Raw genomic sequence first — 26936 nt, forward strand, 5'->3', positions numbered from 1 at the left:
CAACTGTTCAGTTGGTGTGTTATGGCCTCTGGTAAGTGGAGATGGTAAATTGAGCATTACAAGTTACACCAAAGTGATGGAGGTTCCCAGAAGCTATATTTGTAGTCTCTTCCAGAGATGCATCTTAGTGCTACTAAATATATTCTCAATGATTATGTTTCTGATTACAAAACTCGCCTTATTATTAAACTCAACCTACTACCATTAATGTATATTTATGACCAGTGTGACATTCTAGCTGCTCTTCATCAAATCACTTCAAAATCCATCCGATCATTTCGATATCCAGACCTTCATCAAATTCTGTCATCATTCTACTACGTTGGTCTTCTTCCTGTAACAAACTTGAACATGTTTTCACATTATCTAATCAACAAAGAAACTTCTACCCCAACAGACTTCCTCGAACTTTCAACAGCTTACCAGCAATTACTAAACTCAACCTTTACCACTAAATTTCAACTAACTAAATTCCTATGGCAACATTTTATGAGAAATTTCGATCCAGACAACCAACATGCATAGTTCTCATTTACTTGTCCGCTCCAAACATCCCAAGCCACCCAATTTTGATGTACTTATCAGCTAATTGTAATTATCTAATAATAAGTAATAATAAGTATACTGAATTTTAATGTTAAGTTATGGGGTCTGGTACTTACCAGATTACCTTTAATGCAATTGTACACTAACTCACTTTACTGTTGTACATCCATGTATACGCCTGCAACATTGCGCTACAAAGCTGAACTGAATTGTGCCGTGGCTGCTGGCAACTGCATATGGATGACTATATGACACTCAAGACATGTCATAGTGGTGACTGTTCTCAGTATTAAATGACTGACAGCTCTATTAGAGTATGTTTGTATTTTTGAAAGGGAGAATCGAAAGGGACACGTGCCCACAACATGTCACACTAATACGGCAATGGTTACTGAGAATAATAGGTCATGCATTACTCAAATTTCATTATATAGATTTTAAAAAAACAAAAAAAAACTACACCATACTACTACCTCTCTTATTATTAACTCTTGCTACTACTTATTACCTAACTATATACTTATTACTACCTACATACTTAACTTAACCAATGTCAAAGTCAGGAAATTCGTCCTCAGCAGTAAGCGAATACTAGCGGAGTATCATTTTCGCATTGTACCTCCACAAAGTCACAGATAGTTGCTGGAGAAGTTGGCGCCTAGCAAACTTTCTAGGTAAACCGTTTCTAACAGTTGTTCTGTCAGCTATGGATCCTAAAATTGATAGGGCATATGGTGACCAAACACCAAAGGTCTCACATACAAGAAGGATAAAATCTCCATTATCATTCACAATATCCTGGTATTGGTTATCCTTAGCTATCTCACCAACAGCAGAGGCCACCCCAGCCTGAGAAGAAGCAGAAGATATGACAGCAGACTGAGTGGTACTCCTGACGGAGAGATCAAAATAGGCAGGACGACTAAGATGAAGGTCAGGGTGGTATATGTCGCCAGGACGAGATTGGTCAGATGAAATTCCTTGCTCCCTAAGAACACCAGGGTGATCTTGGAGCAAGGCACGGTGTATAACAGACGCTAAAGCATTATGATGCTGGATCCTCAAGGGACCATGAGAGCACCCCAGCAGATGATCACCAAACTAGTCAATGACAGATAGACAAGTACAGAGTGGTAAAGAAGGGAGCAAAGGAATGCCAAGCCACAAACGTAAAGCTATAGTAAAATCGTGAGGAGGAATAGCTAAACCCAAAGCAGGCTGTGGAAGTGCTTTAAGCCAGCCACTGCTGGTGCCAGAAGAATGTGATATAGCACGCAGACGTGCTTTATCACGAATAGTGGAACTGCTTACAAGCTGTTTAAAAAGTGAATCATCTAAAATGGCTTGAAGGTCAGTTTGAGAGGAGTTATGCAACACAGAAACAGACATACCTTCGAAGAAAGCGAGGGAGCAATCCTCCCCGGGAAATGGCATCAAAACATCAAAAGTTTCCACTAAGCACGACACTAAAATACGGGCAGAATTACAGGACCCCACAAATGCAGGAGTAGCAGAACGCTCAGATTCACGTAGGCCCAAGCCTCCTAACCTAAATGGCAAGGTGGCTTGTGTCCAACTACTATCAGAAATTCCACAACACAAGATTCTACTAAGGCATTCTCGCAACCTAAGGTCAAAATGTGAGGGAAAGGAGCCCAAAGAGGAAGATGGCACACAACGTAAAAGGTGAGTGACCTTGCAAACGCTAAGACAGCTCTTAAGCAGATGCAACTCTACTTGAGGGTCCTCGAGGTCAACCAATTTATCCTGAATTGCAACTATTTTATCAAACTGAACAGACAAAAAGGCATCGTAAAACTGTGGAGGTCCCCAAATAGGAGATCCAAGAAGCTCCAAACCACTGTTCTTGGGGTTGATACGCTTGATGGCAGGATGAAAGTTAGGAAAAGAACTGTCACCAGAAGGCCAGTATAGTTCACACTTGGATAGGTTGATGTAAAGACCAAAACTGTGACCCGACTCAGTAAAATGTGAAAGTAATGCATGAAGACAAAGTCTAGTACCTATAAATGTGCCATCATCTAAATACCACAGGTTAAGAAGACATGTTTCACTATAAGAGATGGAACGAAGAAATTGCACCAACACCAAAGAAAAAAGTAAGGGACCAAGAGGATCTCCTTGTTGGACACCTGTGGAAGCAAGAATACGCCTGTGGCCAAACCTCAGCTCAGCAGGTTGACTGTAGCACCAATACACCCAGGGGGAAATCTCTGGAAACTCTTTACACACACCATCATTCCATCAAGAAAAGCTGAGCGATTACATTCATTAAATGCATTCTTCATGTCTATTTTGAGTAGAGCTAGAGAATCATCATTGCCTAATTGTGAAAGAGAATGACGGACAGCATGGATAGCTGCCTCAAGACCACCTGGGATACCAACACCCACTTGACCATAAAGTAGGAAAAAGTCAGAGAGAAAGGGACAAGCAAACTGACAGCACAGACGACTGGCAAGGCGGCGAAGAATTTCACCAACTGCAATAGGGCGAACACCCCCATTCTTTTTCAGAAGAACTGTTAAAGGGGCACCACACAACCAAGGGGCAAGCGATGGAGAAGCTTTTCCAGAAAGCAAAAAGTTCATCAGACAAGTGAGGGTGGTAAGGCAAAGTTCAGCAGAAGGTGCAGTGTGGCCACTGACTGCATCAAGAAGGTGTTGAGCCGTAAACCAGAGGCACCGGGACTGGTACCACGAGGAAAGCCCTTCAAACATATTAATACAGCAGATTTAACTACAACTAAAGAAGCAGTTTTGGGGGGCCAAACAAGAAGGTGGATCAGAGACAGGATGTCGCTGAAATAACTCTTGAAATGCCAAATCATCATTCTTATCAGCCACACCGGTAGAAGTAAGAGACTGTACAGCATTACTGTACCTACCTTCCCGAGCCCAGAACAAAGCTCGAGAAATATTGTGTTTTGAAGACTGAATACAGTGACTGGAGCGAGAGACATGTAAATCATCTTGTAGAGCTTTCCAAAGATTATACAAACCATCGGACTGAGACCAGAGATGAAGGCGGTCTAGCAAAACAGAAGCTAAAATAAAACGACGGCGGCGCTGACGAAGTGGAGGCATACGTAGTGCCAGTTTAGCAAAGAGAAAAAGACGCATAGCTAAAGCCCCAGATTGAAGAAATTGCATTTCGAAACTCGGTGGACAAGATTCTATCTAGCAAAGGATGAACACTGCGGGGAATGTGAACAACAGTTGAGACAGGACAGGTCATAACATAAGTCATCACTCCAGAAAGAGCCTCAGACTCAAGATGAGGAGGGCCAACAAAAGAACAAGCAGAAGCTGACAGAAGGGCTAACTCTAAAGGATCAGAAGGAATACTGGTGGAGAAAGCTAAGGAAGGTGGTGAAGGAGAAGTGGGAGACTGACTTTCAGACTGATCACAAATTAAGAAAGGAAGATCAGAAGCAGAAACTAATGGAGCATTACAGCGCTGACCAGCCCGGCTTAAGTAAACGTCTGCAGCCTGTTTTACGAAAACGTTCATGAGTAGCCCAATTAACGCATAGATAATATATACCTTACCCGGGATTGGAAACAGAGGCAATTAACACCAATCAACAGATTCACTCATGCAGCATTGCAAAGAGCTAACTTATAGTATAACGTACCTCCGTTACATTACTCCGTGTTATTTAAGATGGAACGAAAAGAACCCGCGCCGCAAAAATGAAGGAACCAACGCGTGGGAATGACAGTGACGGTGTCACAGTGATATGTGTTTCCCCGCGTTTTGTGTTCCCCGCACACATATCACTAGGGATCCGTGTTTCCCCGCACACATATCACTAACTGGCTAGTAATCTACAAGTCACAGTGATATATGTTTCCCCGGGTATTATGTTCCCCGCACACATATCTCTAGGGATGCGTGTTTCCCTGACGTTCCTGGCAGTTTCGAAGTGCATGTACATATACTGTTTTTACTTTGCTGCTTCTACCACTGCTACTAGCCACTGCTGCCCCTTTTCCTGCTGCTATACTACTTTTCTACTAGCTGCGCCAGCTACTGTATGTAGGATCTGAGCTCCTTTTGCTGCTTTACTTAGACTACTGCTTGTTGCTGCTACTGCTATAGTTATACTGCTCCTATACTTGCTGCTACCACTATAGCTATACTACTTGCCACTATACTACCAGCTACTATTCGCTGCTATACGAGCTGCTATACTTTGCTTGGTGCTACTATAGCTAACACTTGCTAGTACAACTATACTATAGCTACTTGCTACTACTTTTTGCTACTAGTACTGAAGTGAAGACAAATATGTATGAGAATGGATTAGATAACACACATACAATAATACAAATTAAGTTAGCTACTATACTGTGTAATGAATTCTGCAAATAGTTTGATGGAATTCTATAAACAGTATAGAATTTGGCTTCAGCCACTTCCAAATAGCATGTGTGTCCATTTGTCATATTTCACCTGTGAAGAGAAAAAAAGAACAACATAGCTAAATCCAACGCTCACATTATGCTGGCATACCCAATCACAATAGTATATGGATGGCTTAAACTTTCATCTCCTGCATGCTCTGCACATAATATTTTCTTGTCCATGCAGATATCTTGCAATAGATTAATATATACCTGTACAGTCAAGTGACTTTGGAAGTACATAACTGACTGGAAAATCTGTAAAGAAAAAATCTGAGATCTCTCAAATATAAAATCTCTCAAGTAGTCTAAAGTTCTCAGGTGAAAGTCTCTTGGGTAGTCATATAACTTTTAAGTAAAATTCTCAAGTACTGAAATATCTCTATAAAGTAGATTTTCTCAAGTAGTCAAAAGTCTCTCAAGTGAAAAGCTCTCAAGCATAGTCTAAAATCTCTCAAATACCTAAATTAATCAAGTCACTCAAGTAAAATCTCTTAAGTAGTCAAAAATCTCTAAGCTCTCACAAGCAGTTTGAGTAACTAAAGTCTCTTAAGAACTTGAAAGTCTCACTATCAGTTGAAAGTAAAATATCTCGAGTTGTCCAAAACCTCTCAAGAAAACTCAACTTAAGCACTCTATAGTAGTGCAAACCCTGCGTGTCTAGTGAAAATCTCTCAAGTATATAGCTATAAACTACTTGAATATATGAACTTAGCATGCATGCGTGCACACAAGTATTATAGCTCATTTGTATATACACAATTGATGCATACAAGAGATATAATATGCAGTGCAGCTCTTAGAATTGCACTGAATTAAGACCAACTGCTTGTCTTTATTGGTAGCACAATGCATTCTATTGTAGCTTATAGATTCGCAGACATGCAGCATATAATATGTACCATGCAGGGTAGATGAATCCTATTTTGTGTGCCAAGAAACAGAGAATTAACCAAATATGGAGGAGACTGAGTTTGGTGCTTGACTAGACATTGGGTAGCCTGCAGTTTGAATCCTGGGGTAGGAGGGATTTTCCTTTCTTTGGCCCATTTTCTGTTCATCTGTGTTATAAGTATGTCAAAGTCTACATGCATGTTTTAGCTCAAAGACTGCAGCCACACTAGTTGCTATCAGATCTTCATGCTGGACACTGTAAAGTAAAAGTAAAAAGTTAAATTACTTCATCAAGAATGCAAAATGTACAATTTAAATTCGGTTTCAGCTATACACAAAATACCAGTAGTAGCAAGCAGTATAGCAACAGTAGCAACTGCAGTAACAGCTAGCATGTATAGCTAGTGTAATACTAGCAATATTAGCATCTAGCAGTATAAGCAGTAGGTAGTTGCTATAAAAATAGCATGAGTGTATATAATAGATCTATAGCTACAGCTAGTAGCAGTAGAGGCAGTACTAAGCAGTGCATGACTGCAGTTTAGTAACAGTATAGTAGCAGTAGCATGCAGCTATAGTATAGTACTAACAGCAGTAGTTATACTTATAGTACTGTGACGCGTGCTCAGTATAGAGCAGCAGTAGCTAGCTAGTCGACTCGTAGTATATCAGCAGCAGAATTTAAACGCGGGTGTTGGGCGTGGTAGCTATAAAAACTGATAAACTGGAAGGGAAACATATATCACTAGCGCCTATGTCAGGGAAACACGCATCCCTAGAGATATGTGTGCGGGGAACATAATACCCGGGGAAACATATATCACTGTGACTTGTAGATTACTAGCCAGTTAGTGATATGTGTGCGGGGAAACACGGATCCCTAGTGATATGTGTGCTGGGAACACAAAACGCGGGGAAACACATATCACTGTGACAACGGTCCGTTTTTAAATAAATGATAGGGATAAGTACTACAGTTAGGTAGCTTAATACTCGTTTGTAAACCATCATTAACCTTATCAGTCAGTCAGTAAGTCAAGTCATTAGGCCTGTCTAAGCCAACTTCCTGAAATTAGGTTAGGTAATCCTAAGGCTGCAGTACATGTTGCTGTCAGACCTTCAGTGCTGGTCACTGTAAAGTGCTAATAATAATAATTAAGTGTTTGTGTGATATCAGTGGTGATAGATGACTTCCGGAATGAAATACTGTCTCTGGTTTTTTCATTACAGGTGCCAAGGCAGAAAACACTTTTGAGGATGATGCTTTTATTATTAAGTCCATAGAGGCAATAGAAGCAAAAGGAAGTGACACAGAGCTCGAGCCTGTTTGCTAGACGGCTGGCATTTTGCTGCTGAAAACAGCTCCAGTTTCAGTTTTGATTTAAAATTGCCAAGCCAGTCCACATTGTGAGGGCAATGCTCTTTGTTATGCTGCTGGCTATGTTTGTAATCATCAGAACTGTTGACACAGTATGGTACCATCATCGCTGAGCAAGAACGGAAGGGCTTCATTGAACAAGTGGCTGATGCTGATTGTAGCAACAGTGTACACTACATCCCACACCATCCGGTAAGGAAGGAGTCAGCCACTACCCCAATAAGGATAGTGTATGACTGTAGCTGTAAGCAGTCCCGTGATTCCCCTAGTTTAAATGATTGTCTCCATGCAGGTCCCCCTTCCTTAACGATCTCAGCGCTATCCTTTTGCGGTTCCGACAACACCCCTTTGCCTTCTCAGCAGACATTGAGAAAGCATCTCTCCATGTATTCCTAGATGAGACTGACCAGGATTACACGAGATTTCTATGTTTGTCAGATCCCAACAATGCTAGTAGCTCCTTTGTTACTTACCGATTCAGAGTGGTGTTGTTCGGAGCCACCAGTTCCCCGTTTATGCTCAATGCCACCCTGAAATTCCATCTAACACAGAATGCTAATGCCACATCCAAGGACTTGCTCCACAACTTGTATGTGGACAACTTGGTGTCTGGATGCGAAAGTGAGGAAGCTGCCATTGAGTACTTCACTGAATCTCGATCAGCATTAAGCAGTGCTAGTTTCAATTTGCATTCATGGGCATCAAAACTGTTCACTTCTCCAGACTACTGCATTGCAACATAAGGTTGCTGAACACAACAACCCAGTGAAGGTGCTTGGTATACTCTGGAATGCTCAGAAAGATTTAATCCATCTATCGCCATGTACAGGCACTAGCAATTCACCTTCCCTCACCAAACGAGAAGTCTTACGATGGTCCTCGACTATCTTTGATCCACTTGGCTTGATAACACCAGTCACGATTTCTGCCAAACTATTTCTTCAACAACTGTGACAGGAGCACATTGGCTGGGACATCAGATTGAATGACGATCTTTGTGCCAGATGGATGGAAATTGCAGATAACATCAGAGGTGCCACAACACTATCAATTCGCCGTCAGTATGCTGCATCACTATCAACAACTCAGAGCATGCCCACTTACCTTCATATGTTCGTGGATGCCAGTCTTAAGGCTTATGGAGCTGTAGCATACATTCAACAAGGCCAAAACCTACCCTCACTAGTTACGTCAAAATCAAGGGCAGCTCCACTGAAGCAACTAACCTTGCCAAGGCTTGAGTTGAAGGCTGCTGTGCTTGCAGCTAAACTGAGCTCCCTTGTCAAGGCAGCCTTGAACCTTGAATGTGCTGTGCAGCTTTGGTTGGATAGTCAGATTGTCCTACATTGGATATCCAGCCATAAGCCACTACAACCATTTGTAAATCACAGGGTTGAAGAGATCCGTGTAGTATCCACCAACTGGAAGTACTGCCCCTCAGCAGACAACCCAGCTGATCTCCTAACTAAAGGCATTACAGCTGAGCAACTCAAGTCTTCACATCTCTGGGTACATGGCCCAACATGGCTGCCTACACAGTCTGCCTGGCCAGCCTGGGACCCTACAGAGGTTCTGCTCACCTGCTTAGAACTAGGATGCATTGACCATGTGCACAGTGACCAAACTAGGCCTCATAAGAATCTACCGGCTTCAGTGGCAAGAATCATTGACATCAACAACTTCAGCACTCTATCCAAGCTGCTAGCAGTCACTGCGTACACTCTAAGGTTCATTAACAATGTCATGCACACATCCCCCAACACAGCCATGCATTTGTCACCAGCAGAACTTATATACTTAATATCTTTTATTATGAACTCTTAATGTTAAAAAGAAGTAGGGATTCAATCAATAAAAGGTGGTGAAATTAGAGATATGGATGATGTATATAGCTCAGTTGGAAAAGCCTTACCAAACAAAATATTTAACTGCTGACACGCAATTGTAGAGATTTTCTTACTTAGCTGTGTAGTAATACCATTGTTAATACATGTATTCTTATTTTACTACTTTTTATCACTTGGATCTGTAATGCCTTCTTAAATTAATAATTTAAATGTACTAGTGATAGCCCAATTTTACATCATAAATTGTTTATAACTCAGTAATTGTTTATCACATGGGCGTAGGAACAGGGGGGGCCACAGGGGCCAGGGCCCCCCTAGTCTGTGGCCATGGATAGATATAACAGGCCAGGGCCCCTCCAGTTTGCAGCAGGAATCATTTTTACAGTAATGCACCATGTGACACGTAATAATTATAGATCATTGGCCTACTTGGACGCTGTTAAGCTATGTTCCTTCCTCACCGAGTGAAATGTTGGTCCTAGTTTATTTGAAATAATATTAGAGGCGCTTAAAATGCTGTGATAATAAGCTACACCTCACGTGTGATTCGTGTTAGAAAATAATTAAAGATTATCTGTGCAGCTGCAGAGAGTTAACTTATATCTCAGTCTCACTGTCAGAAAACTTTGTCAGAATTAATCCGTAGTCGTGGTAGACCTATTTCAATGAGTCCAGTTGTTAGTGAAGGAGCATCTAGCGAGGCTTCTAGCGGTTCCCAAGCGGTTCTAGCAGAGGTAGTATTGTTCTAGCCCTGGCTCTCTCCCTAATAACGAACCTGTGATCATAGATAATAGACACCCCATACTAGATTGGAAACTTCTAAGCGCCACCTAATCTATCCGCGCTTCGCGCCCCTTAGGCCACTCCAAGTCATACCTTAGTTTCTGGTCACTCCCAAGCCTACAAATGGATGCGGGCGGGCGGATGATCAGGACTTCAGACTCTACTGTGACAATATACTGTATGGTATTATTATTTGCTCAATTTAGCAAATTCATGTTGATTTTGTTTTTAGTCAAACTTAACCAACAACATTAGTAGTTGTGCTTCGGCAAAAAATGCACTAGGAAAGTTGTTGATGGATCATGGCTAGCTATACACTGATGTATAGCATTTAAGTATATTTATTTATTTATTTATTTAGAATATACTATAGGAAATGTTTTGCTCATGTAGCTACTTATGCTTTCCAAGTGAAATAAATGTTTCATTAGCTATGTCAGGAAAATATTACTATGACTTATATAGCTAAGTTGTTCAAATGATCATGATCCAAAATGAAATTTAACTTCTATTTTCACATCAGAAATTCTTCATTCAGATGTGAAGTCGTAGCCCACTAGCTATGTGTTTCCAGCCTTCTATTCAGTAAACCTTGAGAAAAGTAACTGTCTAAGTTTTGAGTCATTGAGTGCTCCAGACTAATGTTTTTTAGTGATCATCTGGGAATGTTTAAACTATAAGGGTTTCTACTTGCCAATCTAATTTTAGTTATGGAAAAGTTTAAGTTTAAGCTCACCAAATGTTGCCGGCTTTCCATACCCCTGCAGTGTTCAGTGATAAGGAATTTGAAGTTACTAGACTAATCATTAGAGGACTACATTTGAATTATAAAGTTAAAGCTATGGCCCATCTGCATGGGCTAGTAGTTAATGCTACTGAAATTACTTTGGTTACAGAAGCATTAGTAACAGTTATAATCTGAACAGCTATATAATCAAGGACAAAACTAGCTATAGTTAGAAACATTTTATTAGTGTAGCATATATACCTAATATTAGAGTTAAGAATAGTGTGACTGCTCTATTGGAATCCCTGACTGCTCTATTAGAATATCTCGATCTTTTACAGTAAAAAATAAGTGTCTTGCTGGGTCACATGCACTTAAGCACCTGTAATATTAATAATAGTCCTCATAAACTAGGGTTCCAGGTTTACCATGCGGGCGGGTGACCAGAAACTAAGGTTTGACTTGGTGTGGCCTTATACTGTACACAGTACCGGGAGTATATTTTATAAGAACATGTTTTGCTTACTGGTGAGTAGTAAACCTATCGCTATGGAATATAAGGTTTGGCCTATTCATAGTGGGTGTACTGATGTGTATTAGCTAGAAGTTTGACAAGCGCGAAAGGTGATACTTGACTAAACTGGAGCAAATATACCATGAAACACATACCAGTACACGTAACATTAGTTAGTAATAAGCATCAGCCTTAAACTAAACTTGTTCACCACGCCATTTTCACAAACATGTTCAAATACTTTTTATACGGAAAGCGCCTATACCAGTAGTAGACCAATCGCCACCCAAGAAACAATCTACTAAACTTACTAGTTAAAGCAACCGAGCTGTATCCAGACAGTAAAACAGAATCTTCGAATGAAAAAGAGTGTTTGAAAACTTCAGGCGCGAAACGCGGATAGAACAGTAGTTTTGTATGGGCACTATACATGTGCTTCCAATCCAGGTAGGGGTGTCTATTATCTATGCTGTGATGGAGGAAGCTGAATCAGAGCAGTCCCACTTCCCCCCTGCACTTTCCAGACAACTACGGATCTGCGAAATGTAGCTAATAGCTACTCAGGGGGGAGATGTTAATTCATTAATTCATCCATATAAGTAATTTATACCTAGCTATCCTATCTATGTGTATTTCTGGGGGTAGATTTAACAACATGAAATTAGTTCAAGTAACAGCCCCTTAAAAGCCTTATTAATTGTGTTTTGTGATGTCATCATTCTATCACATCATTAACGTGGTATACAAGGTTGCTATAAGATTATTTATCTAGCATAACTGTCATTATGATTATTGGCTAAAATTGCCTCCAGATTCAACCTCATAGCTCCTATTTTTCAAAATTTTCCTGCAGGGGCATGCCCCCTAGAAGGAGAGCATGCAAAGTTCATGCTCTGTGCATGTGCCCACAAGTAGCTACACTCTCCTCCACCACTGTTTTAGTTACCAGTAGTGGCCCCCTTATAGTTTTTTTGCTTTGCTACGCCCCTGTATCAGGTATGCATCAAAATTGGTAAAGTTTCAAGGGATTCAAATAACCACCTTCCTTGGCCACAGATTTAGTTTATTGCTTGTTTCTCGCCACTAAAATACATGTTAGCAGGTAGTTATTTTACAGTGGAACCTTAGTTATCCAAACCCATTGGTACCAGGGGTGGTCCACAAGTCTGAAAAGTCCATATCTCTGAAACTGTGTTTAAAAAGCATAAAGAACATTTTTTTAAATTTCAGTATTATCAACTACCCTAATAGAACAGTCACTACTCTAATAAAGCAGTCATTTCCGTAGTTTGGTTAATTGAGAATCCGGATAACTGAGGTTCCACTGTAATTATTTGAAGATGTGTTATATAATTGGCTCTTTAAAAACACAAAATAGTGCACTTGGTTAGTCTTGCATGGTAGGACTGTACTATTACTTTTATGTATGAATGGGGGAATACATACTGGTGAAATCAATCTAGTCACATGGTCTGTCAGGATACCTATATGAGTCATACTATATATAGGTAAATTATTCATCTGATCTCTATAGCCTCTATATATGCAAAAGGAATGCATTCGCAATAATTCTTGGTCTGAAATAGTACACTTAAGTTCCCATAGCCAGACTGGCCATAGCAAGCACCTTAAGTAACCACTGTAATGATGTAACGTATCTCAAAACATTGTGTTGCATGCATGGTAATAATGATTATGCAAAGCAGATTATTTTGTATGCTTGTTAGGTTGTTTATCTGCTGTAAATCACAATGAACAACATCATATCTGCCTATCAGTCAGACACTGATGATGAAGAAGGTATATCATCAAGCACTAAAGCAACGCCTTCACATCAGTCGAAGCAAGGTGCTATTTCTGGGTATGTATCTAAACGAAAGAGAAAACATTTAGCTGACAATCATGAATGTACCAGTGAAGTGAAAGCAGCTAAGTTTGATGCATTATCATTTTATTGTTGTGATGAATCTAACGTTGAATCATATTCAGATACATACCAGGTGCCAAAGAAGAAGTTGATTAGTTTTAAGGAACATACAACAGCTGTAACCTCTCTTGATTGGCACTTACATGACCACAGGCTTTTGTTGTCTTCTTCAATGGATCATAGTGTGCGTGTGTGGGACCCTTACATGCAGGAGTGCTGTGTAGCCAACTACAAACCTTTGAATGCAGCATTGCAAGTTTCAAAGTGGGTCAATGGTCATACTGTAGTATGTGGTGGGTACAGTAACCATGCAGTACACGTTGACATGAACACACTGCAAAACATTTCAACAATAAAACAAGATTCATTTGTTACTGCACTAAAGGTACATCCAACAGACAGAAATAATGTAATTATTGGTACTTACAAGAGTCAGGTTCATTCCTGGGATCTAAGAAGTGATAGAGCTGTGAATACTTACAAAGGAGCTGATGGTCAGATACTAGACTTGGAGTTTTTAGTAAACAATTCGGAAATGGTTGCCAGTGCTGATGTTGTTAAAAAGAATTCTAGTAGTGAGACAGTCGTAGTATGGGACTATAGGTCTGCTGTGGTTAGATCAAACCAGGTTTATCAAGAACCATATACTTGTCCTAGCTTGTGCGCACACCCTTACGAGCATGTGTTTGTAGCACAAAGTAATGCTAATTATGTGGTTATATTTTCTGCAAGGAGGCCATATAAATTGAACAAGTTCAAGAGATATGAAGGTCATAAAGTGATGGGATATCGCATATCAATGGACATTAGTCCATGTGGTGGTTTATTATGTAGTGGTGATGCCAATGGACAGTTGTACTGCTATGATTATAAGAGTTCCAAGATATTGACTAAACTGCAAGCATACAATGGTAGTGCATGTATTGACTGTAAATTTAATCATGGACTATCCTCTATTGCTACTTGTAGTTGGGATGGTCAAGTGACTGTATGGTAGAATATGTGAATGTATACCATATATTATGTGTGTTATAGGCATGATAGCACGCATGTAAATAAACTGTTGTTTTATATGCTAGTTGTATTTATATATTTGTTGGTGATATTGTAGCTGCAAATATTTGTTGTTGTAGCTAGTGTTGTCACATGACTATGTCATTCAATGAAGTAAACGTCAGTGTGTTTCAAATAACAAAGGGTTTGTGTGGAGATATTCTTTACACCTTTGTTCCATAGTGTTACAGTATAGTGCATGTGTCAAAAGATTAGATTCTGCTGTCTACATAGTTCATGTAGTTCATGATATTGATATTGCACATGAAAAACAACTATGTAAAGCCATACACAATTACAAGTTTCCAAGCTGGCCTGTGATTACAACTGACTATCAAGTATTTCAATGCATTTTCATGTACACCTAGCTGGTGCAACTACTACGGCAAATTGGTAAATTATGTAAAATGTGGTGGAGTGACACTAACTGCCTCAATATAACATTGTGTTATTGTAACTTCAGAGTATCCTCAACATCAATTAGTACTGAATATAGGTGACTCATTTTTCAGTCTGTTTCTGATTAATTGCTTATGATCAAACAACTTTTATGCCCTTCAGTACAGACTTGCATGCTTCCGTAGTGTGTGTGTGTGCATGTTCTGTGTGTCTGTCTGACATAATTATAAGTGTGTGTATGCTCTAGTGTATGCATGCACAGTGCACGTGCACACACACACACACACACACACACACACACAGAGTCTTCATTCAGGAGTATGCAACAGTGAGATGAGTCAAACCAACAACCTGCTATATGGACAGAAATTTTTGAGAGACAAACATTTGTAAATTTAACAAGTGATGACAGCTAGATAGTGACAGTGTCACAAAAATACAATCTTAATCACCACTGGTTGTTTTTGGAATTTCATGAAAATAATTTATACGTATGGATCTGCTTTCGTATACTATACATGAACATTGTCTCAAGGCATGCAGGGGAGGGGGTATCATTTTTCACAGTAATAACCAGTGTGAAGTGGATCTATGCTGTTCAACACGAACATTTCTCAGAAGAAATCCAGAACTTACAGTCACAGTCCTTGCGACTTTCACTGGTGCGACAGCTGAGACTGTTCTTAGACAAGGACATGTTAATTAGGTGTGGTGGGCGAATACACAATGCCCCGTTGTCTGAACAAGCAAGATTCCCGTACCTTCTGCCATCGAAGCACCACTTCACTAACCTAGTGATACTGCAGGCACACACACAACTACATCACAGTGGCGTCAATGCAACCTTAACATTGATACGCCAACGCTACTGGATACCCTCAGGCAGGCAACGTGTACAATCACTGCTTCACAAGTGTGTCATCTGCAAGAGAGCTGCAGGTAAACCTTATGCTACTCCAGATCCCCCACCACTTGTCAAGGACCGGGTGAATGCCTCACGCCCCTTTGAGGTTACTGGTGTGGATTTTACAGGTGCTCTGTATGTCCGCAACAACACTGGAGAGCAGAAGGTTTATATTTGCCTTTTCACCTGTGCAGTATCCAGAGCAATACATCTTGAAATTGTGTGTGATTTAACCTTGCAGTATTTTTTACAGGCATTCCGCAGATTTGTCAGCCGGAGATCACTACCTCGATTGATGCTCTCAGATAATGCGTCCACGTACCAAGCCATGGCGGAGGAGCTGCAGAAGCTACTCACATCTGCAGCAATAGCAGAAGATCTAGTCAGAAGAGGAATTAAGTGGCACTTCATCCCAAAGAGAGCTCCGTGGTTTGGAGGATTTTGGGAACGGCTTATAGGACTCACTAAGTCAACGTTGAAGAAGGTACTGGGTCGAACTCATGCCACCTTAGAGAGCCTCCAGACCATGGTAGTTGAAGTGGAAGCCATTCTTAACAGCTGTCCCCTTACATATGTATCATCTGATACTGATGACATTGAACCAATTACACCCTCTCATCTGTTACATGGCAGACCAATTGTTTCTCTGCCACACTATGTTGTCCAGGATGATGAACTGAATGACCCAGCTTATGGTGAGACTACAGACATAAGAGGATGTGCGAAAACCCAGGCCTTACTACTGTCATACTTTTGGAGCAGGTGGAAGATGGAATACTTGACAGCCTTGCGCAAGTTTCATCGAACAACAGGGTCTAATACACAGACAGTGAAGGTGGGAGACATAGTTCTTATTCATGGTGATACCCCCAGAGTGTAGTGGAAGCTGGGTATAATAGAATATGTAAATAAAGGAGTTGACGGACTCATTCGTTCAGCCACTGTGAGAACACCTACCGGGAGAACGAATCGGCCAATAGCCAAGTTGTATCCCTTGGAAGTTACAGCAGCAGAGCTACCCACTTCACGTCATATCACTGAAGAGAAATCCACAACCTCAGCAGTGTAGAACACCTCGCCAGGCCGCCTTACAGGGACGTCAGAAGGTGCAACAATGGACTCACTCCTTACTTACCCCTCCCCCCCCCCCCCCAAGGATGTCAAGTATTGATTGACAGACAATTATGCTATTGTAATTTAATATTATTTAGCTGTATGACATATGCGCATGCGTGCTTCTAATACTTTAAGACAGATGAAACTGCAACTACACGTGGCACTGAAACTGTAGTCGCTGTAATCCACCACTATACTTCACAATTTGCCGGGAAAGCTAGTGGCTACAAGAAACAGCCACTAGCTCAAGAACAATAAATGACTGGAACATACTACCAACTGATACAATTGAAATTGCAGATACTGATCTATTTACGACTAGACTCCGATCATATTATTGTACCTAATGTATTTGTGTTTATGTGATTCCTGAGCACACCAGTAGGGCTGACTGCTCAGTAAACAATAATAATAACAGACACTTGTTTTGTTTATTACAAAAGTAACATAACTATACATTTTGAAAGTGGCTCGGAAAGTGGGATATATCTAGGCGTTCCGTTCCAGAGAATAATGCCACGGAATATGCCATTCCGTTCCGTGGAATAATGGTAACCTTATTTTTAAATTTCGTTTTTCTCAATACGCATGCTTGTGCGAACAAGTCGGGTTTTCACCGGTCACATTTTTTATTAGGGCTTTACAGCACAAGTGCTGAAGGTACCTGTGCTACACTCCCAGCTCCTATCATGGCAATCACAAATACTGCAAATACTATAGTTTGGATAGTCATTCAGGGGCGGATCTAGGATTTATAAAAGGGGGGGCTAACTCAAGGTACTAATCTCTTGGGTGGAGAAGCATGCTGGAACTAGGGGGGTCTGGGGACATGCCCCTGCAGGAAATTTTTGAAAAAATAGGTGCTAAAATACTGCAATTTGGAGACATTTCCACTTAAAATGCATATTTCTGCCTGTAGATATTCTACATACTGCCTTTAAATATATATGACTCTCTGCAGTATTTGCTAATGGAAAGGTTTGGGTAGGTTCAGACAACCAAGCACATGATGCACCCTCTCACAATTGCATGCATGATAGAATAATAATGTTGAAACCTGGAAATTTTTGAAATTTGAATGATACGAGATTGAATCTGAGAACATTTTCTATGGAAAGTGTGTACTTGAATTAAGTATACCGGTACCGGTAATAACTACACGAGTAGATGAACAAGCCTATTAAACAGACCAATGCACTTTATTGTATGTATAGACGCAAGCAGATTTGGAAAAATTTCATAACAACCAACTTTTTTTTTGCTTACACTGAATGTTTTATTAGAGTAGTTAGGTGACTGTTCTATTAGAGTATCTCGATCTTGTACACCTCCAATCCTGATCCGGGTCCTTGTTGCATAGCCTTTAGCATAAATCCACTATTAATGCCTTGGAAAGATGTTTATAAGGTGGTTTATGAGTATTTGTATTATTAGTGATCATACAATATTATTATGCTAAGCCAAAATTTCATTATAATCCTCAGCATATTGATTAAGTAAAGCCTAAAAGTGAAAGGGGGGGCTTCAGCCCCCAAAGCCCACCCCCTAGATCCGCCCCTGTCATTTTAGATTTACTTGTTAAGATCATGTGTCACACAAAACATTTATCATCAAGAAATCAGTGACACCATAAAGGCTACTGATTGAATTTTAAAATTTTAAATTGGTATTTAAATTAATGTATCATTGTTGCTAGTTTAAAAAGTTGCAACTGTTGATTGTCGATGTAAAAACATGTCACATATAGCTAGGTATGGCTACAAGTAGAAATATTCACTACAGAGTACTTGAATACTAGGAGCCCATGATCATTTTAGCCCTATAATTATGGTGTCACAAAAAACTAGAGCATATCACATGTAGCAACTACACACATTCCACATTCTATATGTTTTATAAGAAAATAGTGTTGAAACTACAGTATATCAAAAATAATATTATAGTGATCTACAAAACAACACAACTAGTTTGTTGCTGCATAGCTAATATCAAAGGAAAAAAATTCTCTAAAACTGTTATATAACACTTCCATGTCTATCACCAGAGTTAAGGGCCTTCTTTCTCACCTCCTGGTGATCCTTGTCGCTTAAATATTATAGTGAAGACCATGATTCCTCCCAGTGCTCCAAATGCTACCATTGCAAAGAAGGAGAATGCCTACAAAAACATGGCAACAATGTGTATATGGTTGCAACTAAAAGAATTTGCCTGTACATATTATACATGAAAAAATAATAAATTTGAGTGGGGACCATAGACATAAACAGCTATGAAACAAGCTAGGGAGGACATGCAGCTGGAAAGGGAGAGAATTTGAAGGGAACTTAAGCCTATTTTTAACTTTAAAAATAATAATCTCAACTTAACACTATCAGTCTTGCTTTGTTTTCAAACAAAAATTTCATGATAAAATATTTTTTTGTGTGTTAATATATGTGACCTGCGGAACAAAAAAACTGACATTTTTGCATTTTTATTATAACAATTTCTTTACTCTCTAGATGGAAAAACCAATAGGCTGTTAAAGTTTCTGGTGAATTCTTTTGGAGTTACAACAATAGACAGCAGGGAGATCAATTTGTACAGTAACTATATGGAAAATAAATTACAGGCATTCATGAAATCAATTGTAAGCCACAAGTACAACAGGCTATGAAATTCAGACTTGTCTCATTGTGTTTACCATGAACTTAGTACTTTTGTTAACCCTTAAACTTGCAGCTAGCTGTTTCAAAAAAAAAATGCAAACACTGTTCTGGATTTTATGCATGCCTTTTAAACAACTTCCATAGCACAAAAAGCTGTTAATGCTGTCTAAAAACTACAAAAACCCATTTTGCTCACCATTAAATTTTGGTTTAAATCGTTCTATCCTTTGTTGCATCCTTCCAACCCAGAACTTCATGTTGTATCTTGAAAGTACAAAAGAATTACCTTTTCATCTTCCTTCTTCAAATAAAATAGCCATACTTTACTTTCTCTTGATGTCATGTTGCTTGTCACGTTATGACGATTCAGTTGATATATAGACAGGTAGAAGGAAAGTTAGGAATTTTAAGTTGAATTACAGATCAAAGAAAAAACCAAGGGAACAGCTAAAAAGCAGTGAAACAAGAGGCTGCCTATACCTGCAGATATACTAGTGGACATTAATTTGAGTATTTAATGTTTACTGAAGCAATTAAAATGTGCATAAAATTATTTTTGCAGCATGCATTTTTTTTTACCCAATGCACTTCCTAAAAACAGAATTACACTAACTATATACTAGTTGGGTTTTTACTTAGTGGGTCACATATTTTCATACGATTTGCAAGAAATTGACTGCTCTATTAGAGTATATCAGTTTTCTGCAGCACTGGTAGCTGCAGTGATGACAAAGATTGTTTAGCCACATTCTTTGATGCTTGATGTGTCTAAACTTGGAAACTCGGACTAGTTTAGATGATATAATTGTGCAAAATTTATAATACTTTACAATAATGATAAAAATAATTATGGCACTGATTAGTTATCATATGATAATAGTTATCATATGATAATAGTGCTATACAATAGGAGGTTTGTGCTTTCTTACAAAAAGTATTGACCAGGAACCAACCTCACAATACCTTCACAGTACCTTGGTAGTATTGGTTACAAAGGACTCCACATACACTATCACTCTTTGTTCATGCCTGCAACTCTGTCTCCAGTGCTGTCTAGGCCCAAAATGCAACCAATCACGAGGCTGACTACAAATGTGCCTTAAAAAGAAGTCATGCATTACATTTGTTACAATATCCGGATGTAAACTCCATTATATATTACTCGCTATTTCATCATGTAACACATTATTTTACTCGTTACTGAATAAGTAATATTATTACATAACGCGTTACACCCAACTCTGGCTGAACATACCTGAAAATGAAGCATAATGGCCACTTCACTTTTCAGTAATTGATGGTTGGGCAGACACAAAACTAATTACAATTACGTCTGACATCATTCTTTTGATGCAGTACGTGTGGGGTTCACCAGTCATAATTATGTTTCAAAAAGTAAACAAACAAGTAGAAGGAATAATACAAATTTTTAGGATCACAGAAATAAAAGCAGTGAAACAAGGAAGTCTACACTTGCAGATATACTAATGGAGATTTAATTCCTTATTCAGCCATGGCAGTAGAAACTAAATGTCCGCTATAGTATACCTTTAGGTGTGTAGGCAACCACCCTGTTTCACTACTTATTTCTAATCAAACTTAAAATTCCTTGTACTTGTTGTATTACATATAATGCGAAGGGTCAACTTAAAAGTAACCATTATTTGGAAGTATTGGATGCATGCCAAGAGTATTATTTATATTTTTCTATCAAGACTGTGACATCAGTCACTCTTTGTTGATGTGCCAGGTCACCAAAATTTTGACATTACAGATGTGAGTGTGAAACACATCATTATGCATGCACATCAAATATTGAAATGGCAGATTTAGGAGGGGTATTTGGGGCATTTCAAATCCTCATTTCCCCCTTGTGGAGCCATACTTCTTTAGATTCAATTTTTTACTTAATGTTATCACTCAAGAAACACCATACTATCTTCATTTATTGTAAATGCAAACCCTCTGAAACAAAAGTTGAACCAGCTGTCGAACCGTTACCTAGCACCTTTGTGCATACTAAGCGCCTCTAAAATAATTATTGTGTTGTTGATGCTTAAACCAATCATAGCCTCTCTCTAACAGCTTTTAAGACACACAAACACCTACTGCTAAAAATCAACAGCGAGACACAATTATTTTCTGCTTCAAACACACAGCAACTAACAAGAGAATCTGTGCTCGCAACTACCTGCAACTTAGCCTGTTTGCACCCTTCCCCTTGCCACCTCATGTTTTGTATTAATCAAGTCTTTGTTGGTATGTAATGATGTAATTTACTCCTTCATTAGTAACTTTCAAACGCATTTTTTTAGACACACAATAGTACATAACAATGGTCTTAGTAACAAGCGCATTTCATGTGGGTATAACTAGTCTACATAATAATTCTCTAACTGTTTTCTGGCACTGTCCCTTCATTCTCACTCAGGTTTCCATCGGATTACCACGATTGAAGATAAATCTTTTGATCTGGATTTGGTGGCAATTTGTAAACTATGGAAACACCCTCTTTAAACTGTACATGTATGCCACTGTGACCAGAGGAAGCTACTAAACACTCTGGACCTTTATACTGGGACACACATCTTAATGCTCCACCAACTGCGTGGATGTTCAGGCAGAACAGAAATTTCAGTGTTAATACCCACAAGTTCAACCAATATTATCAAAATTGTGACATCAGTCACTCTTTGTTGATGTGACATGTGACAATACGATGCTAGTGTGCAACACACCATTGTAGAAATCATGCATGCACATCAAATAATATATGTATACCAAATCATGTCTTTGTTTACTCGTTGTAACATTCACACAAAAATTTGGAAGTTTCAACTAGAATAGGGACCATACCATATTGATAAAAAGTACTGAAACAAGCTGGAGTAATTGTAAATCTAAACCAAAAAACAGCCAAGCTGCAAAAAAAAGAGTGCAAAAATTTTAATTACGACAATTCAGGTGAATTTGGTGCCGGATCCTAGTGAAATGTGGAGGAGGCAATGCAAATTCAGCTGAATTGTCATTATTAAATTTTTTGCCATTAACCTACCATCACAGCCATTTCTTGGCCGCCACCTCGGATTTCACATCTTTTTTCACCCTGGCCTTTTTTGGGGCCGCACTCTTTTTTACAGCTTGGCTGTTTTGGTTTAGATATCACTTCTTTTTGTATTGCAAGCCACAAAGCCGGCCATCAACTGGCTATGGTGCTTCCTTTTAACTTGTTTTTTTTTTTCACTGCAGGAATTGTGGAACAAAAGCCAGAAGCAATTATGTGTATACGTACCTTTTTTGTCTGATTAAATATTTGTATATTTTACACTAAATGATATCACATATGTAATAGGGCGATTTCTTACATAACTGAACTGTAGCTGAAACTCTCATTGTTTGTAGTTTGAACTCTTTTCAGGGTGACTTGTTTCTAGCTGAACTCTCTACATGGTGATATGTTTCTAGCACATATTTCTACAGAGTGATTTGTTTGTAGCTGATCTCTCTATAGGGTAACTTGTTTCTAGCTGATATCTCTACAGAGTGACTTGTTTCCAGCTGATCCTTCTACAGGGTGATTTAATTGTTTGTAGCTGATCTCTCTACTGGGTGACTTGTTTCTAGTTGAACTCTCTACTGGATGACTTGTTCCTAACTGATCTCTCTACATGATCATTTGTTTCCAACACATATTTCTACTGGGTTATTTGTTTGTAGCTGATCTCTATATGGGTTACTTCTTTCTATCTGATCTCTCTTCAGGGTGACTGCTCTATTAGGATGACTGCTCTATTAGAGTATCTCGATCTCGCACTTCCTACACTAAGTTGGATTTTGTGTTATAACTCTGTGGCTTTAAGTCTGATTCTTCTACATTATTGAAGAGCCTTTCATGATTACTCCATCTGTACAGCGATTTTCAAAGCATTATTCCAAGCGGTTTTTCCGGTAGGGCATGGCAAGTGGTCATTGTTTATTAGCTAATCTCGATTGTGTAATTGGCCTTTTCGCTGTATCTTCATGGTTTTTAGCTCGATTTTTTCAAACCACAAAAAGTTTGAGGTTCAATAGTTAACCTATCCATGCACCAATTTTCAGCTTCTTCCCATAAGCGGTTTACCCTGTAGGCATGACAAAATATTGGTGTTATTTTTTGTGAATAATTGCTAATAACTCCTTGACTGTTTACTGTATTCCAGCCAAACTTGGTACCAAGATGCGCCTTTATATCCCCCTTCTGTGTACCAAATTTCAAGCTTGAAGCGATTTCGCTCAAATTTGGAAGAAGTTGGTGGGCATGTCCACAGCAAAAATCATCTTGTTTCATCAAGGCAGCACAGAGCTACAGAGGTGCGAAAATTGTGTTTTCTTTCTTCCTGTCAATATACTCACGAGTGTTGCGCGCTGGCTTCTTGGGCCGCACGACACTACCGTGTGTCTTGATATATGTTAAAGCATTGCCACGAGCGCAAAATGAAAAATAAAGCACGAGGTGTGCAGCCAAGATGCTAATAATGCACGAGGTGAAGCACATTATTAGTATTAAGGCCAAGCACCGAGTGCTTTATTTTTCATATAGCACTCGCAGCAATGCTTTAAATGATTTATGGAACTTTCTAGTGGTAGCTTGCAGCCATACACTAGGACTCATAATTAACACACATTAAATTATTAGCAGCCTGAATGCACACAAACTAGTTTACCAAAGCAACTCATGCGTAGTTCACCACCATAGTTTGGCATGGTAGACGCTCATTGCATATTTTGGCAGGTTTTGGTCACAACCCACAATTGATTCTATTGTGACACATGGTGAAGTATTTCCATGATATCTCCAGGACTTGTCCGTTAACAGTAACAAACGTAATAGCAACATTACCTTCTCCCACCCATCATCAAAGTATTTAAATATGTCTATAAAAGCAATCCAGTGGTAGAACTCGTATTGGCTGGGGTGATTGACCACTCAGCGCGGTGAGGGCTATCAGCCGGCATCGGCTTGGGTGATTAGTTGTACCGGCGTGAGCACCATGGGCTATTAGCCTGCACTAGAGCACATGGGCAACTGTGCTTTGCTTTATTGCACTGAGAAATAAAAGCTCTCTAAAGCACTCTTTGCGGTGCAATAAAGCACTCTTTGTGGGCAATGAAGCACTGTTTGCCCTAAAGTGTACTTTATGAAAGTTAAAGTACATTTTTCCTTTGGTCTCACCCACACAAAGTTCTATAAATCACAGTAAAACAATAAGAAGTGTTATGTCCCTACTGTGCTAAAGATACCAAGATGGAAATGCACAGTAGGGATATAACACTTCTTATTGTTTTACTGTGATTTAATATGTACTACTCCAGCTTGTTTCAGTACATTTTATCAATGTGCTATGGTCCCTACTCTAGTTGAAGTACTTGTATGTTAACTTTTTTTGTAAAATAAAATTACTATGACTGGTGAACCCACGCATGCTGCATCAAAAGAAAGAAATGGCACCATGTGATCAATTATCATATGAAAAGTGAATAATGCACAGCAGGGATATAACACTTCTTATTGTTTTACTGTGATTTAATATGTACTACTCCAGCTTGTTTCAGTACATTTTATCAATGTGCTATGGTCCCTACTCTAGTTGAAGTACTTGTATGTTAACTTTTTTTGTAAAATAAAATTACTATGACTGGTGAACCCACGCATGCTGCATCAAAAGAAAGAAATGGCACCATGTGATCAATTATCATATGGAAAGTGAAGTATCCATTATGTCAGCTATGTTCAACCGGTTACACAGCATTATGAATCAATAATGGTTCGAAAAGCACCTCTGCAATCAAAGTAGCCACTATGAAAATTACAGACGATTTTTATTACAAAGGGAAGCCATCATGTGCTACCCCCAAAATCGACACCAGCAAAGATGAATGGGACACAAAGGAGACACAAAGGAGGACACTGGTAAGTCCATGAAGAATGCATTGCACATACTGCAGTATGCCAAAAGCTGTGTAGAACAGTGAAAAAATTAAGTCTGCAGCCTTAGCCATTATTAAGTTGTGTTTGTCTAAAGGCATCAGTCAGTTACTTACTCAGTCAGTCAGTCAATCAATCACTAGAAAATTCCATTTAATAATTTAAAAAAAATCCATATCAACTTGTTGAAAGCATTTTGGGTTGATCTGAATGCTTGTTTGGGCTTAGTTTTACCTAACCAATACTACTTCACCGTTGTCCAGGAAAAGTGAGCATATTCACACAATAATACATAATTAACAATGGTCTTAGTAACAAGCACATTTTGCACAGGCACCCTCATATCAATGAGTATTATTACAATTTGGGAGGGGGGGTAGTAAAGTGTTGCGATCTATTAAAGTGCATTCTTATCACATTCTTAAAATTATCTAATGAGCTGCAACTAACAATATATGGGGCAAAACTTAAATGTAGTGGGGAGAAACTAAATTTGTAAGGGTCTACATACACTGCTTGCTGTGCGTATTAAAGCTGGAAGGTCTTAATCACTGATGAATGTAAGCATTTAGTGGAACATATGGTATACTGGCTATAATTACTGTATGAGGTGTCCATTATAGGGAGTATACTGGTTAATAGAGGTCCCATTGTAGTTGTATGAAGATACAGGATTTAGCTACCGTGCAAAACTAAACACTATAAAACTCTTACTGCTGCAGCTCCTTCAGAATTTCTAACTGTTCTGAGGTTATCACAGGCATCTTCAGCTTCTTGAGGAAGATTATCTTGATCACAAGTTCTCTCATAATCGTCATAAAGGTCAGCATTGTCACCAGCATAGACTGCATTAGCTACTCCACCAGCAAAGAAACTCAATGCAAAAATGCCACTAATTACTATGTCCTAGATGATACATATACAAAACTAATGTAAACAACAAACTGAAAATGTATGTGAGAGTGTCATTAAGGACAGCAGTACTTATAAAAAGTGACAAAAACTTTTGCCAAAAATAGTGCTTCAAATAGATTATAATGATTATGCACTTATCACTCATAGAATTGTGTATATAAAATTTTAAAATGTAAGGATCCATGTCCTGATAGTTTAAGGGTGACATGATGAAATGACACAGCTTTGACAATCCCAACTTTGCTAGGTAGTTATGATTTGCTCAGAGCATTCCAAATTTCTACATAATTATTCCATCAAATTCTCTTGTTTTGGTACTCTTTAAGGCATGCATTCCTGCTTCAAGTACTCAACTTTGCTTTTCATTTTGCAGCATGTAAATATTGACAATTTTTAGAGTGTTCTATTAGAATTCCTCTACAATTCGCCTAATTGTTGTATTAGGGTGACCTATTAGTTAAGGTATCTCTTCAACAACCCTTGGCTCATTAAGGTGGTGGTCAAGTGGCTGTAGGTTTTTAAATGCCGTATCTCCCTCTCCATACAGAGTTCAACCTAGAGCTAACAACAAGGAGGCATGGACCTATGTTCTTGCTGCGTAAAGAAGACTATTTCATCTTCAGCACTATATTACAAGATGGTTTCATAATATTATTTGAAGTAAGATCACAAACAAATGTGAAGCAATAATTGTCTCCCCTTTGGTAACCAGTAATTCTTAATAGTTTATGTTCCTATGTATAATAAGTTAGCAAAAGCATCAAGCATTACGCCACCATAATAGAACGAGTTTTTCAAGATTTTTATGACAGAACTACAGCAAACATAAACACACTGCACATTATTACTGCATGATGTATCTAACAAATAGTGTTATTATTTTTATTGGA

At 38.9% G+C, this 26936-nt stretch overlaps 3 protein-coding genes and 1 long non-coding RNA gene across 5 annotated transcripts in view; 2 read left to right on the top strand and 2 right to left on the bottom strand.

Annotated features, from left to right (window-relative positions):
• Positions 1-4889: 4889 nt before the first annotated feature.
• Positions 4890-9624, bottom strand: LOC136250705 (uncharacterized). Its single transcript, XR_010698662.1, has 3 exons — positions 9525-9624; positions 5086-5234; positions 4890-5025 (listed from the first exon to the last, which is right to left on the bottom strand). It is a non-coding gene; the product is annotated as an uncharacterized lncRNA (long non-coding RNA).
• Positions 9625-10504: 880 nt separating this feature from the next.
• LOC136251904 (WD repeat-containing protein 25-like) lies at positions 10505-14230 on the top strand. 2 transcript variants are annotated; one of them, XM_066044297.1, is made up of 2 exons: positions 10505-11133; positions 12847-14230. In XM_066044297.1, exon 2 carries the CDS (start codon positions 12871-12873, stop codon positions 14041-14043), a length of 1173 nt encoding a protein of 390 aa, XP_065900369.1. In that variant the 5' UTR covers positions 10505-11133; positions 12847-12870; the 3' UTR covers positions 14044-14230. The 2 variants fall into 2 exon arrangements, with proteins under 2 accessions (XP_065900369.1, XP_065900370.1); XM_066044298.1 differs by having other exon boundaries at positions 10505-11060.
• A 786-nt stretch (positions 14231-15016) lies between these two features.
• On the top strand, positions 15017-16282 carry LOC136248462 (uncharacterized). The gene has a single exon (XM_066040242.1). The coding sequence runs from the start codon at positions 15017-15019 to the stop codon at positions 16280-16282; it is 1266 nt and encodes a 421-aa protein (XP_065896314.1).
• Positions 16283-18343: 2061 nt separating this feature from the next.
• LOC136250703 (uncharacterized) overlaps positions 18344-26936 on the bottom strand; it is a 37548-nt gene continuing 28955 nt past the window's right edge. The window contains exons 3-4 of the mRNA XM_066042933.1: positions 25846-26037; positions 18344-18675 (exon numbers count right to left, since the gene is read on the bottom strand). Coding sequence (XP_065899005.1) covers positions 18565-18675; positions 25846-26037 — 303 coding nt within the window. The 3' untranslated portion in view covers positions 18344-18564. The remainder of the gene's footprint in view (positions 18676-25845; positions 26038-26936) is intronic.

This window comes from Dysidea avara, chromosome 3 (assembly GCF_963678975.1).
Source record: "Dysidea avara chromosome 3, odDysAvar1.4, whole genome shotgun sequence".
In the NCBI taxonomy this organism is placed as follows: Eukaryota; Metazoa; Porifera; class Demospongiae; order Dictyoceratida; family Dysideidae; genus Dysidea; species Dysidea avara.

Excerpts from the sequence above, each read along its gene's own strand:
- LOC136251904 (XM_066044297.1), top strand. The coding sequence starts at position 12,871 with ATGAACAACATCATATCTGCCTATCAGTCAGACACTGATGATGAAGAA.
- LOC136248462 (XM_066040242.1), top strand. The coding sequence starts at position 15,017 with ATGAACATTGTCTCAAGGCATGCAGGGGAGGGGGTATCATTTTTCACA.